Here is a 21,353-nt window from a genome sequence, read left to right as displayed (position 1 = left end):
TGTCAGGTGTTCTCTCCGAGTACAGCGAGCCCCGTCTGGCCGGCCAGTGGACAGCTGCTGTTAGAGCAGCAGAACAGAAATCTCCAATAATGTTGGAGCACTTTTGCAGTCAGGAAATATCTTGATAAACTGAGCAGATATTTGATGTTTACACATCTAAATTCTCACCTGAAAACACCATAAAAGTTTGTGTTTATTCCATTATTGTTGTTTGAGTTTTGTTCAAAATGCATTCTGGGATACTTGGCTGCACATCCACACAATCACCGATGCAGACTCGATAGAAGGGGCTGAGCATGAACTTAAGTTAATGACGGATTCATTTTATTCCGACATGAATTGAACATGTTCATACACAAACTCTGCATATAATGTGGCATCTACACAATAATATTATGTTTTCTTTCAGTACATGAAACAATAATGTTAAAGTAACTAAAGATGGTTAGAATAGATCCAGCAGATGCCAGTTTCCTTTTTTTCAGTGTATTATGATAAACTGATGCATCACTGATCCACTGATGTATCTAAATATATATAAAAGAAAGCAGAAAATTTGAGAAGCCACTGAAAATGTAGATTTTGTGCTAATAGATCAGGTTATGAACGTTCTAATTAAACTGTCTCATTCATTAATAAACAGCATCATCAGACTACAGTCCTTATATGAGTCAGTGAGAGCATTTCCATAGAGAGCCACTTTGCATCAGCAGCACCATGCTCCAGTGCTCTGGGAGAGTTTATAGTCCTGACAGTTGAACACTGGATGACTGACAGCTGTCCTTCATCACAACAGAAGCCACAGAAATCATCCTCATCAAAAACATGACTTTGATCTGCGTCCTCATCTGGACTCTCCTCTGCTGCTGCTTCACAGGTAAAGTCCAGAGAATCAAACTCCTCTCCTCTATCAACATCTGTCCCTCTGAAATGAAGCTGACAAAACCATCAAGCTGCTTTATGTTTGTGTCTCTGTATCCTCAGAGTCCAGAGGACAGATCACAGTGACTCAGCCTGGAGCAGTGAGCTCTGCTGTGGGAGGATCTGTGAACATCAACTGTAGGACCAGTCAGAATGTTTATAGCTCTGACCGTTTAGCCTGGTACCAACAGAAAGATGGACAACCTCCTAAACTTCTCATTTACTATGCTAGCACTCGAGAATCAGGGATTTCAAACCGTTTTACAGGCAGTGGATCAAACTCTGACTTCACTCTGACCATCAGTGGAGTCCAGGCTGAAGATGCAGCAGTTTATTACTGTCAGAGTTTTCACTATATCAACAGCCAAGCTGTGTTCACACAGTGAAAAACAGTCGTACAAAAACCTCCCTCAGTCAGACTGAACAGAAAGTGAACTGACTGCTGCAGCTGGAAGCTACTGCAGAGACTGATACAGTTCACTGAGGACACACACACACACACACACACACACACACACACACACACACACACACACACACACACACTATCTATATCTCATTATGATCCCACATTTTATCTCATTTCTGAAAACATGAACATGAACTGAGCTGTGACAGTTAATGAGAAAATGCTCAGCCATGATGTCTGTACCTCAGCTTCACACTTCTCAGCTACCCTCACTTAAAATAATCCACACATGAAGACAAAGATCAGCATCAGAATCCTTCACAGTCACAAACACAACAACACAACACACCCCTCAAAATATATTTTTAATATTTATAGAAAAAAGCTCAGTGTCAACAGGAATCATAAAAAAGTAAAAGTTTCCTCCTGTATGTTTAATAATTATTGAACATATTGTGTAGTTGATAAGTGAACACATTATGGATGAAGCTGCTGTGAAACCTTCAGTTATATCAATTGAAGGTTTTACATTAATACTTCTGATTCATATATGTTGTTGTAAAGCTCCACAGAAACTGATGGACAGACCTGGTGTTCCTGTTATTAAAAATCAAAGTTCTCTTTATAAATCACCGTCCATCTGAAAATGTGCACATGATTCATCTCATATCACACCCTCTAAACACTCACATTCAACCATAAAACCTCATGAATGTTCACACACATGAAGCTTATGATCCTGTTTGTCCAATCACATCGTCCCCCTGCAGTCACAGCTCAGCCCTCGTGCTGCATTAACGTTCCCAAATGATGATGGAAACAGTGGTGTCTCCCACCCTGGGATATCATTCAAAAATGAAACTTCTGTAAATATGAATGTGTGTTTATGAGTTTTCATGGTGAATTTTTCCTGGTTGACATCATTATGAACACTCACAGTGACCACATGCAGTGTATTGATTGTTAGAGCATGTAACGCCAAGATGACCCTGAGCGGCAAGGCTTTAAATCATGGGAGGCAGACTTTGTTTTTATACCCCATTTTCCACTTTATTTCTCAAGCTCAATTTAGACAATTAACTCCATATCTCTGTGAAGCAGGTGTGACCTTTCCAGCAACCCAACCAAGTACAAAAGAGAGAAAAGCCCCCAACCACCAAAAGACAAAACCCCTTTATACCCAGCTGCTGATGAGCCACACCTTGCTCCACAACTTGCAGGAGTACCACACATTTTAACAATAATAGAATACACAAACAATCAAACAACAACATTTACAATTAAAACCATCACCCCAACATCTCCATAACCCAATATCTACAATAAAACCAAATACCCCTACAAAACACCTAAAAATATACCTAAAAAATCCCAAACAAATCCCCCACCCAATTTCCTCCTTGGTCTCTCCTGGAACCTTTAAATAGTGTTCAGACCCCCAGGGACACATTTGCCTGAAACACCCTGGAAGGACAAGGAAGAAACAGGTGAGTGATTGCTACACCACAAACCCACTTGCACTATATCTGTATAAGTTAAACACACACACTTTTCTTAACCACAGGTCAATTATAATTGTGGCTAAAACTAATTCTTTATTTTACAGCTTCTGCCTGCCACACACCGAGTAACTGCTCATGTGCCTGGAAGACAGAACCATATCAATTATTAAAATACTTAATAAAGAATAAATATTTAAGAGTCCTTATTTTTTGAGTGTATGTCAAAAAGTGCCAAGTGCTAATAAAGTTCAAAAGGTGTCCCAACATTTACTACCCAAAACCATACACATAAATATAAACAAGTAACGAAAACCCTCTTCCTTACAGAGCATCAGTGGCTTTCAAAGCTGTAAATCTGATCTGTGCTTTTGTGCAGGTGGTGAAGATGATTAGAAATTAGAAATTCCAACTTTTGCAGTGGAAATGATGCACGTCTAATTCAGGCCATGTTTTCTTCATTTACCACATTTATAAATGAGACCCTGAAATGTATTGATTTGATCATCAAGTATGAACTCTGTTATAAATTTTAAGCCAAAGTTATTAAAATCATCTTAAAGCAACATGAAAAGCTTCATAAAGCTCACATTACTGCACACAGGTGTTACTACATGAAGCTGAGACACAGAAATATGTGAGAGGAAGCACAGCTGCTCTGTCTTTGCTCTAACCTTATTCAGGATTTTACATGATGACGGCTTCTTTCTTCTCCCCAGATGGAGACAGGACTACACAGCAGGACAGCAGATTTATGTCCACACAGCAGCAGCAATACAAGCTCACACATGCATTCATTTCAAACAGCAGCTAAACTGAAACACAGGAACAACTATTTGAATATTGTTTTTATTATTATTATTTGAAGTATTCAAACCATCAACAAAGCCACAAGCAAGAAAAGATGAATTTTGAACTCTGAGTGAAACAGAGACACAGAGAGAAGAGACTGGGAGCAGTAGCAGAGTCTCACTCAGCTCAGGACTGGGAACACTGGTCTCTCCTCAGTGTCTCTGAGACCAGAGCCTGGGAGCCCTGGGTGGCCTCACAGCTCACAGAGCCCACCTTCCCCCACTGGTCTGCAGTGAGTGTCAGGGTGCTGCTCCAGCTGTAGCGGCCGTCATTGTGCAGCACTGCGGGAGTCCTGCTCTCCTCCCCTCTGATGCTGCCACTGCTGCCGTCCATCTTCCAGGACAGCCTCCAGTCTGAGGGGAAGCCCTTGTTGGCCAGACACATGAGCGTGGCCTTCCCCTGCTGCAGCTCCTCACTGGAGGGACCCAGCACCTTCAGGGCGGGGCGCACATCACCTAGGAGACACCAATCAGCTTAGAGCACAGGAAAAACAAGTTGTTTGTCTCCTTGAAGAAGTTTCTGCCAGATGTTTTTCTGCTCCATCAGTCACTCACTCACACATTGTTTCACTTCCTTTAAGAAAGCTCTCATGCACATCAGCACAGAGAGAATCATCACAGTTTGACCTGAAATATGTTCAAACTACTCTGGAAATAAAAGTATGAATCACACATGACTTTAAAATATTTCATGGAAACAAACAAACCTAGCTCACTAACATTTCTGACTTCCTGAAGATTTCAAACAGTATTTAACAGAATTAAAACAAACTCTGTAACAATATTTGACACAACAAACCATCAAAATTTTTATCTTCATGTTGACCTAAAAATTGAGTTCATCAAACAGCAGTTATTGGAATGACAGCACATAATGGAGTGGTGGCCTAGGGGAGAAGAAGAGGGTTCATCACTGAGAGGACCCTGGTTCAAATCCTCGGGCTGGCATCACTGTGGGTCCCTGAGCAAGCCCACCCCCCCAGGTTGCTCCCCGGGCGCCCTTCGGCTGCCCCCTGCTCCATGCTGTGCTGTGTGTACTACAAACTCCATGTGTGTGATGGGTTAAATGCAGAGAATGAATTTCACTGCATGTATATGTATGTGACAAATAAAGCTCTTTCTCTTTCTTTCTAATAAAAAGCTGTTCATCAAAACGTTGATGAATAATTTTTTTCTCCTTTTCAAATAATTTTTAAAAATGAATCAAATTAACAGAATTCTTTGTAGAATTAAAAACAGTGATTACTAAAAGAAATAAACTGTTTCCTATATTTTTAGAGCTTTTTACATTTCTAAGATTAGTTCAGTTTAAAATAACAAATATAAAAAAGTTAACATGGAAATGAATTGAGATTCATATTTTTCTGATAAAAACAAAAAAGACCTAAAATTAAATTTGTTTTTGACTTACTTCCAACATCCAGTCTGGTTCCTCCACCAAACGTGTACCACAGTGATACAAAGTCACTGAGCCGCCGTACAAAAACCTCTGACTGCACAGAGACACGGCTCTCTGACTCTGACTGAACTAAACCTACAAACCCTCAAGATTCAACCATTTAAAGAGAAGAAAAACCTCCTTATTCTATGAATCAGTGTTTGATTTTTTTAAATTTCCATTTCAGAATGAGTCTTTGTCTCTTAGGGTTAAAAATCAAACATTAAAAATAAAAATGTTTTAGTTGTTCTGATGACTTCAAAGTAAAGACAGTAAAAACAGAAAGCATGTATTAAAAAGCTGCTTTAAATTTCACTTACTTCCAACATCCAGTCTGGTTCCTCCACCAAACGTGAGCCACAGTGATACAAAGTCACTGAGCCGCCGTACAAAAACCTCTGACTGCACAGAGACACGGCTCTCTGACTCTGAGACAAACAAACTCAGCAGAATAATTTACTGTTGGTTTAATTTGGTCAGCTGAAATCAAAACTAAACAATAGTTCAATAAGGAGAGATTGTTGGGAAGAGTTGAACATTATTTATTTAAGAAGAACTTTATTTGTCACCAGAGGTGGCAAAAGTACTGACTTTCTGTACTTAAGTAGAAGTACAAGTACTTGTGTTAAAAAATACTTTGGTAAAAGTCGAAGTACTGGTTCAACTTCTCTACTTAAGTAAAAGTAAAAGAGTACAGGCTCTGAAATGTACTCAAAGTAAGAAAGTAAAAGTAGCTCTTTGGAGGACGTTTCTACCTGATATTTTTCTGTAACACTAACTGAACCTTATTATATATTATTGTAATAATATAAAATATACATGAGAATACAAACGTTATTCCAATCTAAATTTTAATCCTAATGAATGCTCTCAGCTTGAATCTGTTCTGTAGGACACAAACTGTGAAAGGGAATTTAAACACAGCTCTGTTCTCTGTGTCCTCCATAGTAGAGGGTGACTGTGCCTCCACCTAAACACAAACATGAGGATACTCAGGGGTTACAGTGGGATTCAGAAGGTGGAGGAACCCTAAGATCAGCTGTAGTGGCTCTGCATGGGGAGAACAATCACAGCTTTCTATTGTAGCTGCAGTAAATGATGTTGGTGTGCAGGCTGTGATCAGCTGACCTGCTGCTGCTGCTCTGAGGTTTACTGCTCTGTGTGGATGAAGTGAACTCACAAAGATGTAACCCAGTATTTCACAGCTCTCTGAGCTGATCTCCATCCCCTACACTGACAGCATACAGGCTGTAGAAATGTTGGATTCAGTGAATGAATCTCAGCATCAGCAGCTTTGATTCAAACTCATCTCTGCTGCACTGATGTAACCTGTAGCTCTGACCATGAACACAAAGAGCACCAACACAGAGCTTTACTGTAAATACAGTACAACAAGCTAACCTGTTTATTACACACTAAACTGCAGTATTTTCATAGAATCTTTGAATTACACACAGTCAGCATACTTCAGTTTGTTTTGCAGTCCTGACCTTTAAATCTAACCGCTCTTCTTCCTCTCCTGTCCTCTTTCTCCATCTCTGAGTGAACTTCTCTCTCTTTGCTCTCCCTGAAATACAGCAGCTCTTCTTTTAGCTCGCAGACACACTGTGTGACAAACTGCACACACTTTGTGTGTTTGCTGATATTTGTAGAGCATTTAGAAACGTTGCATTTACCTGCCACACGTTACTCCCTTTATGCTCGCTCCTCTTCACTAGCGCTAATTAAGCTCTTTATGTGCCGCGAGCAAAACTTACAGACTGTAACCCTGATTATAGCACTATAATATATAAATGAGACATTAATTATATGGGTTTGTGTATTTAATCAAGGGTTGAAGTTTTTCCCTAATTTGTCACCTGTCTATAAATCTTGAAGGGTTTGTGTGAGTTACATGAAAAATATGTTGTGAAAAATTCTCTCTTATAGTGAACAGCATCATCATATTGATCCCTGTGTGAGTCAGTGAGAGCATTTCCATAGAGAGCCACTTTGCATCAGCAGCACCATGCTCCAGTGCTCTGGGAGACTTTATAGTCCTGAGAGTTGAACACTGGATGACTGACAACTGTCCTTCATCACAACAGAAGCCACAGAAATCGTCCTCATCAAAAACATGACTTTGATCTGCGTCCTCATCTGGACTCTCCTCTGCTGCTGCTTCACAGGTAAAGTCCAGAGAATCAAACTCCTCTCCTCTATCAACATCTGTCCCTCTGAAATGAAGCTGACAAAACCATCAAGCTGCTTTATGTTTGTGTCTCTGTATCCTCAGAGTCCAGAGGACAGATCACAGTGACTCAGCCTGGAGCAGTGAGCTCTGCTGTGGGACGGATCTGTGAACATCAAGTGTAGGACCAGTCAGAATGTTTATGTTGCTGGCGGCTACCACTATTTAGCCTGGTACCAACAGAAAGATGGAAAACCTCCCAAACCTCTCATTTATGCTGCTAGCAGCAGAGAATCAGGGATTCCAGATCGTTTTACAGGCAGTGGATCAAACTCTGACTTCACTCTGACCATCAGTGGAGTCCAGGCTGAAGATGCAGCAGTTTATTACTGTCAGAGTTTTCACTATATCAACAGTCAAGATGTGTTCACACAGTGAAAAACAGTCGTACAAAAACCTCCCTCAGTCAGACTGAACAGAAAGTGAACTGACTGCTGCAGCTGGAAGCTACTGCAGAGACTGATACAGTTCACTGAGGACACACACACACACACACACACACACACAACAAAAAACTTTCATTAAGTATAGTAAAAACATGGTCTTTGCATCTTTAATTCTAACCTAAATAACATGAATTTGACAAATTGTTTCTCCCATTTTCCTTATTTTCTTTTTTTTTTAAAGTCAAAAGGACACAAAGTGTAACAATGTGATTTGTTAAATGTGAACAATCAGATCATTAAAAAGACCTTCATGCCAAATTAAAATCAGTTCATCTCATACGGCTCAAAGAAAATAGGAAATCTTATTTTAAATAATTCAAACCTAAATTTGAAGCTCAAACTCAAAAAGGGCTCAAGCTCAAAAACAAAGTAATCATGATCTGCTTTCATGATGTGAGCACAGCTACACATACATGACCTCCAAAGCATATGCAGTGACATATTTCTCCCATACAACAACCTCTGCTTTGAGTCCATCCTGCACTTTGGATTTTCAGCTCAGAGATGGACTTGAGACAAATACATGTGACTGAGGGCAGGCTGGTCGTATCTCTGCCTTACCTTAACTTTAAAGTTCTCATTTCTGTTTGCTGACAAGAAAACATGAAATTTATTTCACATAATGACAACTTCTTTCTTTTCCTTCAAATGGAGGCAGCAATCAGCAACGTACAGGAAGATTTATGGACACACAGCACAAGTAAAACAAGTCCACAAACACACACTCGTTACACTCTTTGCACAGTGTATGTTCAGCATGAACACACATACAGTGTGTAAGAGCGTTACCTTCAGAAATGTGAAAAAGCTCCTAAACTCCTGTGATGCAAAATATCTTCAAGCTGGAGTTTTCAGCTTTAATGGAAAGCAGATCAGACTGACTTCACTTTGAGCATCAGTAAAGCTCAGACTGCAGATGCAGAGTTCATTACTGTCAGCAGCATCACAGCCACCCGCTCACACAGTGATACAACGTCATATGGAAACTGATCAGAATCAACAAATGCAGAGAAATTTAAAGTCATCAAGATATTACTAATATTTGGTTGATTGAACGTCACTTTCAGTTCAATAAGGAGAGATCACTGAGAGAACAAGAACAAGATTTATTCATAATACAAATGGTTACATAATACAAATACACACACACACACACACACACACACACATTTTATCTCATTTCTGAAAACATGAACATGAACTGAGCTGTGACAGTTAATGAGAAAATGCTCAGCCATGATGTCTGTACCTCAGCTTCACACTTCTCAGCTACCCTCACTTAAAATAATCCACACATGAAGACAAAGATCAGCATCAGAATCCTTCACAGTCAGAAACACAAAAACACGACACACCCCTCAAAATATATTTTTAATATTTATGGAAAAAAAAGCTCAGTGTCAACAGGAATCATAAAAAAGTAAAAGTTTCCTCCTGTATGTAACCCTGTATGTAATGTAATTATTGAACATATTTTTTACTGTGTACTGTTGTGTAGCTGATAAGTGAACACATTATGAATGAAGCTGCTGTGAAACTTTCAGTTATTTTGATTGAAGGTTTTACATTAATACAAATGATTCATATGTCACACAAACACACACACACACACACACACACAATTTATGAAGAATCATTGATGCTTAAATGAACATGTATCAAGTTAATAGTTTAAAAACAAACAATAATAATAATAATAATAATAATAATACCTTTAAACATAAATCAAATGTCTGCCTCTTTCAGAGACCATGATCCATTCATGTCCTGTTAATTTTTTATTACTTTTAATTGTTCTCCCAACAATTAAAGAGGACCCACAGGATACTGGATGAGAAAATGTTTCATCATGACCTTTGATCTCAGGTTTACAATTTATAATATAAATCTTAACTGTATTATGTACTTGAAGTCAAAAACCTTCATCCATGATTTGCAGCTGTGTGCTGTAAGTAACACATTCTGCTCACACAGAAATACTTGAAGATTGTTTTTCACCACCGAACCAACAACAGAAGGAACCATGAGGTCCATCCAGGCTGAGGAGGAGTTTTCAGTCATAACACATGATTTACTCAGAAGCTGAAAACACATTTTGGGGTGGCTGTGGCTCAAGAGGAAGAGCAGACCATCTACTAACTGGAAGGTTGGATGTTTGATCCCTGGCTGCTCCAGTCTGGATGCCAAAGTATCCTTGGATCAGGTTCTTGTATGAATGTGTGTGAAAGGGTGAATGAAGACGTGTTGCATGAAGCCCTTTGAGTGCGTATAAGAATCAGTCCATTTACATTTATCACTGAGATGTACTACAAACTCTATATGCTGAGTAAAAATCACAGCAATGAAAACTTGAGGAAATCTGAGCTCACAAAGGTTCTTGTTTTGGAATATTTTAGACTGTCAAATGAAACTCACATGATCTCCATGTTTACAGGTTTTACACGTCTGAGATTTATGGCTAGAGTTTATTGTGGCAGTGTCTCAAACTCCTTACCTCACCATCCCTTCATACAGCATCACTGTTTACTTGGCAAAACCTCAACATGACAAATATCTAACTGTGGCACAAAAGTGTGCGGTGAACAGCAGCTAGCTGCTACACAAATATCACTCACAGGAACTCACAGGGCCCATGAGGTTACCATTCCCCTGGTGGAATATGCTTCCACACCCTGACACAGAGACAGACCTTTGGTGGTGTATGTCAGGGAGACAGCCTCCACAATCCAGTGGGAGACCCTCTGTTTGACAGAGAATTACCTCTGGCTGGATTAGTAAAGCAGACAAACCGCTGATCACATAAACACACACTCTGAATGTAGGTCTGTAGCACACACACCACACACAGAGACTTCAATAAAAGATCAAGAGTTCTTGAAGGTCTAAAATTTGATATTTTATTTGAAGCAAGTTATGTGAGATCTGAGGCCAGAGCATCCTCTCATATCACCTGATTAACTTGGTGAAATCGGCACATTACAAAGGCATTAATGTGTCAAACCAGAAATATTATTATTATGTTTCATCACTGAGAAAAATACCAAATAAAACAACAACTCATAAACTGTCAACTAACCACAGATTATTATCAGAGCAATCAGAAGAAGGCAGAAGGCAGGGTGGCAGTTACTCTCACTCTGAAACACAGTTTAACCCTTTCATTTCATTTACATGGTGACAGCTTCTTTCAGGAGGCAGGATTCAACAATTTAACTGCAGATTTATGTCCACACAAGTAAGAAGTCCACACACATTCACTACACTATTCACACAGTGTGTATTCAGGTTCAATAGCACACAGTCTCTAAGCAGCACAAGAGATTTGAATCTTCTGTCAATGTTTGTTTAGTTTACACTTTGGCTCATGTGATGATGAGCATGATTAATAGCAGGTCAACGACCACCTCCCTGCCATGGTTGCTGTGGCAGGCAGGAAAGGCGGACCCCAAAAGCAGGACTCAGAAAAGCTGAAAAATGATCTTAAAGACTTTATTGAAAATGAGGACCATACAAACAAATAAAGTGGGCTGGACTGTGGCCAGAACTAAAACTAAGGGGTGCAAAGAGCAGCAGGAACACAGACAAAGCAACACTGAACAGAAGAAAACTGAGGGCTTAAATACACATCAGGTAATCAGGGCAAGAGGAGAACAGCAGGGAACAGCAGGTGAAGCAAATGAAACTAATAACAGGGAAAGCAAAAATAAACACAAAGCACAGGGAACACAAGACTGTCAAAATAAAACAGGAAGTGACTAAACAAGGAGCATGCAGACTTGACACACAGAAAACTAAACTGGGAGCACGGCACTGGGAAACAGAGACTCATACATGAGACAGAAACACAGACTAGGCACAACACTGGGAATGAAACTTGATATAAAAACACAGAAGGTTTGGGTTAAGACATAAGGACAAAACAGACACAACACCACATACGCAGGAGAGCCTGGTACCAACAGAAAGATGGAGAAGTTCCTAAAATGCTCATTTATGCTGCTAGCACTCGAGGATCAGGGATTCCAGCTCGTTTTACAGGCAGTGGATCAAACTCTGACTTCACTCTGACCATCAGTGGAGTCCAGGCTGAAGATGCAGCAGTTTATTACTGTCAGAGATATCACTATATCAACAGTCAAGATGTGTTCACACAATTACTCATAGAAGTAATGATGACAAGCAACAAATGTCCCATCTTTCTCACCTTCTGCAGAGACAAACTGTCCAACAGCCAGCGACCCTCCACCTCCTGTGTCCACAAACTCCACGCTGGACGGAATTATGTTGTCCTCCAGCACAGAGTTGCAGTCCATGCATACCGCATCGCCGCGTGCCTGGTCAAAGTCAGTGTCAGAACTGCCACAGTTCTTGAACACCTTGGAGCTCACGGTGTCGTTTCTCAAGTCCCTAAGCCTGATGGGAAAAAATAAAGGGCACTAAATACGGGACAAGCTTAAAAATGTCAAAGGCTCCTTTTTTTACATCTTTTTTTTTAGCTTTGATTATGTGTGCAGTCAGGTTGCCTCTCTTTGTGGTCAGTTTTGAAACATATTAGGATCATTTAAAGTCTTAGCAAAAAGTAGTATACTTAAAGTTCGTTTTATGAAGTATACTTAAGTATAAGTATAGCAAGTATACTATAGACCATGTACTTTAAGTGTACTAGAAAGTATACCAATTTAATACTTTTTCGGACTACATTGGAACATTTCAAGTTTATGAAAGTATACTTTAAAGTTCATTTTAAGTTTGCAAAAGTATACAACAAGTACACTCATCTATATACTATCATGTACTTGGTATATCCCTCTCATATGCTTTAAGTATACCACAACTACACTTATCGATATACTGCCGTTGGAGGAATTTGACTCTCTCTGGTTCCCACTGACCAGCTCCACTAGGACGATGCTAGACCTCATGTGGCTGGAGTGTGTCAGCAGTTCCTGCAAGATGAAGGCACTGAAGCTATGGACTGGCCCACCTGTTCCCCAGACCTGAATCCGATTAAGCACATCTGGGACATCACGTCTCGCTCCATCCACCAACGTCACGTTGCACCACAGACTGTCCAGGAGTTGGAAGATGCTTTAGTCCAGGTCTGGGAGGAGATCCCTCAGGAGACCATCCGCCACCTCATCAGGAGCATGCCCAGGCATTGTAGTGAGGTCATACAGGCACGTGGAGGCCACACACAATACTGAGCCTCATTTTGACTTGTTTTAAGGACATTACATCAAAGTTGGATCAGCCTGTAGTGTGTTTTTCCACTTTAATTTTGTGTGTGACTCCAAATCCAGGCCTCCATTGGTTAATAAATTTGATTTCCATTGATGATTTTTGTGTGATTTTGTTGTCAGCACATTCAACTTTGTACAGAACAAAGTATTCAATGAGATTATTTCATTCATTCAGATCTAGGATGTGTTATTTGAGTGTTCCCTTTATTTTTCTGAGCAGTGTATGTATGTGAAAATAAACACAAATAAATAAAGTAAAGGGATAAACATTAACAATAGGAGCCAATAAAGAACTTACGGAGCTCATCTTGAAAGAGCAAATATGTTTGGCACAACAGTGCATTCAGATCACAGTTCTGCTTACAATATCTGCCAGACATGACAGGCTTTAAAACAAAATGAAATCTAGGCCTGTAACCCCAAAGAAAAAGGAGGGGAAAAAATTGGGATGTATGTTGTCTTCTGTCTGAGTCTGACGACAACACCTCATCTACATCACAGGCAACGTCCTCTCTGGTCATACAGCGAGGGAAGTGCTGTCTGGAGTGACGTATCCACCCTGGCACGCTCCCTCATCAATGTCACCACAGGCCTCGTCCATCGCCTGGAGAAGCGGGATGTGTTGGTGGGGGCTGCCAATCATACATCATGCTGAAAAGCACTCCTCAGTGGGATTCAGGAATGAAGAGTATGGTAGAAAATAAAGCACAATGAACTGTGGATGATCAGTGAACCAGTTTTGTACCAGAACAGCCTGGTGCAAGCTGACATTGTCTCAGGCAACAACGTACCTGCACACATTGTGATGTTGCCACTACTCAGGAACATAGACAATGGCACGGTGTCCTATGATGTTCCTCCCCCTGCACCTTGTTTTGAAGTCATCTTCATCAGTGAAAAGGAACTTGTGTTCCACAGCAGCTGCATCTAGCTCCACCACCCTCTGAAACCAAACATTACAGCATTGTATGGCAGCATGAAATAAACAAAGTCCTCAATATCATGTTGCACAGAGCAATGGATTACAGTACCAGTGGGAGGATAGTGTAGCCGACCTGCACATATTCATAGTGTGGGTGCTTCACCTGTTCAGATTTGTGCATAAATGGCCCCCTGTGTCTGTTTCATGCTTACTTGATTATGAGGGAGATGGCCCAGTGCAGATAAACTCACAGAATGGATATTGATGAATGTCTATAATTATGTACTGTTGTATTTGTATGTATGTGCTGTTGTCTGCTCTGACCACGTTTATGATGGCCTGTTCCTGCTCTGGGGTGAACAGCTGTTTCCTTCCTCCAGTACAGGCAAGGATTGCAGTTCTGTAGAAACTTGATGTGAATGTTTATTAGTGTAAAGTGAAATGTTACTGTAAATAATGACCTGGCACTACACTGCAGTAGAACAGTGGTGTATACAGTTCTGTTGTGCGAGTTCAGGAGTATGGTGTAGGAAATAGGTTTGCAGTACTTACCTATTCTCATTCCAAAAGATTTGAATAATATTTGCTACAGTACAGCAGCTTACATTAGGCTGGACCCTCTGCCCAACCTCCCAAAAACTATACCCATGTTCAACCAGAGTGGCCTGGATCTCATTGGTGATAGCTGCTGGTGCTGTTCCTTGTCCTCCTTCTCCTGCATTTGCCTACATTGTTGTGTGAACCAAGATGTGTAACCTGTGACCTCTTTTATGGGGCTCAGGTGCTGATTTGTACAGATTATCCAGAAGTGTTTTCACCTGTGGGGGCTGGTTTGGGTTCATGGGTGTTGTGTTTGCATGGCAGCGTGTTCCAAAAACGAAACACAGGGTTCAGTTTGTATTGATTTATTTAATGTAGTAACTTGTGTTTAGTGTTTGACTAAAAGTGTGTTTTAGAATTAGTGGCTGAGTGTAAGGTAGAGAATGAGCTTATAGCTCAGAGTACCAGGTCAATAGAATGACTATTTAAGTTACTAATTTCCAAAATTGTGTTAGTATTTCTATTTTTGGGCCTTATCAACTGCTAAAAGCTTTAACATATCCATGTATTGCTTATTAGATACACACAAATTTACAGTTATCTTTAGTCCACTAGTGCATCTCATTATTACTCTATAGATATATAATAGACAGCCCAGAGACATTTTCAGTTTTTCATATAAGTTCATTATTGATGCAAATTTATTGTTATTGTATGGTTTTTACTTTACAATATAAAAAGCTTTCAAATGACTGTTTGTTGTGATTTAATGCTATATAAATATAATAATTGAATTCAGTAAAGCTATAAAATATACTTACTGCTGACCTAAGTTAATTTTTTACAGTTTAATTGAAATTATGGGAAATATTTAATCTAAAAAGAAACTCTGAGAAGTGCTGATTAACATAATTTATCATTTGAAGATGATGATCATATATAACACTTAAAACTCTGCTCAGTTTTTCATGTAAGTTTCATTTAGAATTCATGATTTAATAAAATCATTTATTAAACTGCAGCTGTAATGAGAACATCTGAACTCATCAACTACATTTCTTTTGTTGTAATTAAACAGAACAAAGTGCTTGATTTGAAAAAGAAACTTTTATTGTCTTAAAGCATGAACAATATCAGCAACAGTGGAGCTGAATAATGAGACAGAGAAACACAGAGTACAGAGTAAACCAGGATCAGAGGCCCAGTGGGTCAGGTCAGGACTGGGAACACTGGTCTCTCCTCAGTGTCTCTGAGACTGGAGTCTGGGAGCCCTGGGTGGCCTCACAGGTCACAGAGCCCACCTTCTCCCACTGCTCTGCAGGGAGCCTCAGGGTGCTGCTCCAGCTGTAGTGGCCATCATGCTGCAGCACCCCGGGGCTCCTGCTCTCCTCCCCTCTGATGCTGCTGCTTCCATCCACCTTCCAGGACAGACTCCAGCCTGAGGGGTAGCCCTTGTTGGCCAGACACATGAGCGTAGCCTTCCCCTGCTGCAGCTCCTCCTCACTGGAGGTGGCCAGCACCGTCAGGGTGGGGGGGACTCGACCCACTGCAGAGAGAAAGAATTTAGAGAAACTGGGAGTTTGAATGAATCTGCTCTCCAGATGTTTCACTTCCCTCTCTGAGCTCTGTAACCATGACAACAGACAGGCATCACTGCTCAACCGCAGCAACAGACGAGTTTCAGGACTAAAGATAAAAATGTTAAAGAGACATTTTGTTCTTTTCATGCATTCATTTAATCTGCAAACGACTGATTCTTAGTTTAAGAGAGAAAAACATGTTTTTAGTGATGAAACTTTTTCTGTTTATCAGGTCGTCTTTCTGACGCGTCTGTTTGTTTCATTCATTCTTAATTTTAAATATGGAAACATTAAAAATGATGAAAATTGTAGATTCATGTCAGTTTTCAGTCAATTAAACATTTACAACTCAGTTACATATTCAGACATTCATGTTTGAAACACAAAATCTAAATGAAAATTAATTTGAACAGAAGTTAAAAATATTTTCAGACACAAAAACTTTAATTTAAATGAAATTTGAGACTCAGAAAAGTTAAAGTTTGTTTTTCAGAGACGAAATGCTGCCAAAGACTTCAGTCTCTCTGACACACAACATAACCTACTCAGGAATCACTGCAACTATATTAAATAAGGAATTTCACATAAAAATATAATGTCTAATGTTAAACAATATTAGAAAATAAAAAGAGAATTTGGACATCTAAATGAGTCAAATGTACTTACAGTTAACATCCAGTCTGGTTCCTCCACCAAACGTGTACCACAGTGATACAAACTCATTGAGCCGCCGTACAAAAACCTCTGACTGCACAGAGACACGGCTCTCTGACTCTGAGACAAACAAACTGCTCAAAATGTCAAACTGAACAAATGTGACTGAACTGATCACAAAGTTCAGAAATAAGTGTTTCACTCTTAATTATGAAATGTGTCAAAATCATTTAAAATACAGAGAAAATGAAGAAAATAACTTTTCTCTTTCTCTATTTCAGAAATGATACTATAGTAACAAAAGTAATTTACAAAATACTTTAAGATGTCATTGCAACAGTAACAATGATTCATCTATATTTGAAATAGAGTAATTTATAAAACCGCTAAAATATTGAAAAGCAAATTTCTCAGAGTGAAGAAGAGTAAATGGACACTGAAGTGAGAATAAGCCCTTTCAGACAGAGCTCTGAAAATAAACCAGTTTATCAACAATCAAATACACTGATTGATCCACTGATTGATCCACAGATAAACAGTAATTGATGTAAGTCCCTGTGTGAATCAGTCAGAGCATTTCCATAGAGAGACACTTTGTAACTGTTAGTAAAGCTGTTTGCTTACTTCAGTTTTATTTTGCTCCTGGAGAAAAAACTCCCAGATATTTCTAAAATTAGAAACATCTTTTCTCAGACTGATGCTGAAAAGCTAATTCATGCATTTATTACTTCTAGGCTGGACTATTGTAATTCATTATTATGAGGTTGTCCTGAAAGCTCCCTGAAAAGCCTTCAGCTATAGTAGCAAAATGCTGCAGCTATAGCAGAGCCTTCAGCTTTCAGGCCCCTCTTCTGTGGAACCAGCTCCCAGCTTGGATTCAGACAGACACCCTCTCTATTTTTAAGATTAGGCTTCAAACTTTCATTTATGATCAAGCTCATAGTTTGGGCTGGATCAGGTGATCCTGAATTCTGCAGTTACACTGCAGTAGGCCTGGGCTGCTGGGGGTTCCTATGATGCACTGAGTGTTTCTTTTCATTCACCTCTTTTCACTCTGTTTATACACCACTCCACATTTAATCATTAGTCATTATTAATCTCTGACTGTTTTCCACAGCTTATCTGTTTTCCTGCCTCCCTCCCCTCACCCAGCTGGTCACAGCTACCCCTCCCTGAGCCTGGTACTTCCTGTTAAAAGGGAGTTTTTCCTTCCCACTGTCGCCAAGTGATTGTTTATTATTGTTTATTATGTTTATTGTGACAGCTGATTTTGGGAAAATGTGGCAAGCCTTGATGGTGTTACAGTCCAGCTGAGTGCCTTTGGAAAGCAGGAAGGCAGCTTCCTGTTGCTCAGTGGAGCAACTCACCAGGCCCCCCCTTTGCTGTCAGCAGGCACCACCCAAGCTATGACGAGTGGTTGACTGTTAGTCCAGCAACAATCACATCATTCATTCTAGTGTATTGTTAAGGTCTGACACTCTGCTTTCCAGCACACTGATTTTTTTTAATTTGACAATTTAATTCGTTTCCTCAACCAGATTTAGGATTTCTCTCTGCTGCTGCCAGACTGCAGGGATCTCCTCCCTTCATTATAATAAACAGCATCATCATATTGATCCCTGTGTGAGTCAGTGAGAGCATTTCCATAGAGAGCCACTTTGCATCAGCAGCACCATGCTCCAGTGCTCTGGGAGAGTTTATAGTCCTGACAGTTGAACACTGGATGACTGACAGCTGTCCTTCATCACAACAGAAGCCACAGAAATCGTCTTCATCAAAAACATGACTTTGATCTGCGTCCTCATCTGGACTCTCCTCTGCTGCTGCTTCACAGGTAAAGTCCAGAGAATCAAACTCCTCTCCTCTATCAACATCTGTCCCTCTGAAATGAAGCTGACAAAACCATCAAGCTGCTTTATGTTTGTGTCTCTGTATCCTCAGAGTCCAGAGGACAGATCACAGTGACTCAGCCTGGAGCAGTGAGCTCTGCTGTGGGAGGATCTGTGACCATCAAGTGTAGGACCAGTCAGAATGTAGCTGGCTCCAACGATTTAGCCTGGTACCAACAGAAAGATGGAAAACCTCCCAAACTGCTCATTTATGCTGCTAGCTATCGAGTATCAGGGATTCCAGCTCGTTTTACAGGCAGTGGATCAAACTCTGACTTCACTCTGACCATCAGTGGAGTCCAGGCTGAAGATGCAGCAGTTTATTACTGTCAGAGTGCTCATGTTATCAACAGTCAGTGGGTGTTCACACAGTGAAAAACAGTCGTACAAAAACCTCCCTCAGTCAGACTGAACAGAAAGTGAACTGACTGCTGCAGCTGGAAGCTACTGCAGAGACTGATACAGTTCACTGAGGACACACACACACACACACACACACACACACACACACACACACACACACACACACACACACACACACACACACACACAATCAAGTTAATAGTTTAAAAACAAACAAAAATCAAATGTCTGCCTCTTTCAGAGACCAGGATCCATTCATGTCCTGTTAATTTATTACTTTTAATTGTTTTCCCAAAACTTAAAGAGGACCCACAAGACACTGTATGTGAAAATGCTCGATCATGACCTTTGAACTCAGGTTCACAGTTGATAATATAAATCTTAACTATATCATGTACTTGAAGCCAAAAACCTTCATCCATGATTTGCAGCTGTGTGCTGTCAGTAACACATTCTGCTCACACAGAAATACTTGAAGATCGTTTTTCACCACCGAACCAACAACAGAAGGAACCATGAGGTCCATCCAGGCTGAGGAGGAGTTTTCAGTCATAACACATGATTTACTCAGAAGCTGAAAACACATTTTGGGGTGGCTGTGGCTCAAGAGGAAGAGCAGACCATCTACTAACTGGAAGGTTGGATGTTTGATCCCTGGCTGCTCCAGTCTGGATGCCAAAGTATCCTTGGATCAGGTTCTTGTATGAATGTGTGTGAATGGGTGAATGAAGACGTGCTGTATGAAGCCCTTTGAGTGCATATAAGAATCAGTCCATTTATATTCATCACTGAGATGTACTACAAACTCTATATGCTGAGTAAAAATCACAGCAATAAAAACTTGAGGAAATCTGAGCTCACAAAGGTTCTTGTTTTGGAATATTTTAGACTGTCAAATGAAACTCACATGATCTCCATGTTTACAGGTTTTACACGTCTGAGATTTATGGATAGAGTTTATTGTGGCAGTGTCTCAAACTCCTTACCTCACCATCCCTTCATACAGCATCACTGTTTACTTGGTAAAACCTCAACATGACAAATATCTAACTGTGGCACAAAAGTGTGCGGTGAACAGCAGCTAGCTGCTACACAAATATCACTCACAGGAACTCACAGGGCCCATGAGGTTACCATTCCCCTGGTGGAATATGCTTCCACACCCTGACACAGAGACAGACCTTTGGTGGTGTATGTCAGGGAGACAGCCTCCACAATCCAGTGGGAGACCCTCTGTTTGACAGAGAATTACCTCTGGCTGGATTAGTAAAGCAGACAAACAGCTGATCACATAAACACACACTCTGAATGTAGGTCTGTAGCACACACACCACACACAGAGACTTCAATAAAAGATCAAGAGTTCTTGAAGGTCTAAAATTTGATATTTTATTTGAAGCAAGTTATGTGAGATCTGAGGCCTGAGCATCCTCTCATATCACCTGATTAACTTGGTGAAATCTGCACATTACAAAGGCATTAATGTGTCAAACCAGAAATATTATTATTATGTTTCATCACTGAGAAAAATACCAAATAAAACAACAACTCATAAACTGTCAACTAACCACAGATTATTATCAGAGCAATCAGAAGAAGGCAGAAGGCAGGGTGGCAGTTACTCTCAATCTGAAACACAGTTTAACCCTTTCATTTTATTTACATGGTGACAGCTTCTTTCAGGAGGCAGGATTCAACAATTTAACTGCAGATTTATGTCCACACAAGTAAGAAGTCCACACACATTCACTACACTATTCACACAGTGTGTATTCAGGTTCAATAGCACACAGTCTCTAAGCAGCACAAGAGATTTGAATCTTCTGTCAATGTTTGTTTAGGTTCTCAGTCATCCAGGTCATGATAACATTAAGAGCTTAAAAACATCGACTGGACTTCTTTAAGTTCTTTTGAAGACATTCACTTCTTATCCAGGAGTCTTCTTCAGTCCTAAAACTGAAAGGTGGAGAGTCCCAGGTATTTAAACCCTAGTGGAGGTTCTCCCCTTTGGAGGTGCTCACTGTCATTCCTTATGTAGCAGGTTTGTCAGAGAAATTCAGGAGAATTTTCTCCAAGCATGACGTCCCACTTTACTTCAGACCCACCCAGCTAAGACAAAACCTGATTGATCCCAAGGACAAAACTCCCAGCTGTATATCTGCACCTAAAGAATAAAGGACAGTCTTTGAGGACGGCACTGTTCACAGTTTGGACCAGGAAGACAGATGGTCTGAGAGAGGAGTAAAAGAGGCCATCTATGTCCACTATGAATGACCATCACTGAACACAGGAGGTGGATTACAACACCAGCTGTCCTCCATCTACAATGCAGTCTGGAGGTCCTTTCCCAGGCACCTCAACCCCCACTCAC

The 21,353-nt window shown here is 40.2% G+C and overlaps 1 pseudogene and 2 gene segments (V, D, J or C); all 3 read left to right on the top strand.

Moving 5' to 3' along the window:
* Positions 1–823: 823 nt before the first annotated feature.
* On the top strand, positions 824–1,307 carry LOC115788803 (Ig kappa chain V region 3381-like). The segment is given in 2 exon segments: positions 824–877; positions 985–1,307. Coding segments are annotated over 2 exon segments (375 nt in total).
* Positions 1,308–7,234: 5,927 nt separating this feature from the next.
* LOC115787763 (Ig kappa chain V region 3381-like) lies at positions 7,235–7,726 on the top strand (annotated as a pseudogene).
* Positions 7,727–18,508: 10,782 nt separating this feature from the next.
* LOC115787762 (Ig kappa chain V region 3381-like) lies at positions 18,509–18,994 on the top strand. The segment is given in 2 exon segments: positions 18,509–18,564; positions 18,672–18,994. Coding segments are annotated over 2 exon segments (375 nt in total).
* The last annotated feature ends 2,359 nt before the right edge of the window (positions 18,995–21,353 follow it).

Source organism: Archocentrus centrarchus, chromosome 11, assembly GCF_007364275.1.
Source record: "Archocentrus centrarchus isolate MPI-CPG fArcCen1 chromosome 11, fArcCen1, whole genome shotgun sequence".
In the NCBI taxonomy this organism is placed as follows: domain Eukaryota; kingdom Metazoa; phylum Chordata; class Actinopteri; order Cichliformes; family Cichlidae; genus Archocentrus; species Archocentrus centrarchus.
The sequence above is the reverse complement of the archived record's forward strand: the minus strand, read 5'-3'. Positions and strand labels throughout refer to the sequence as shown.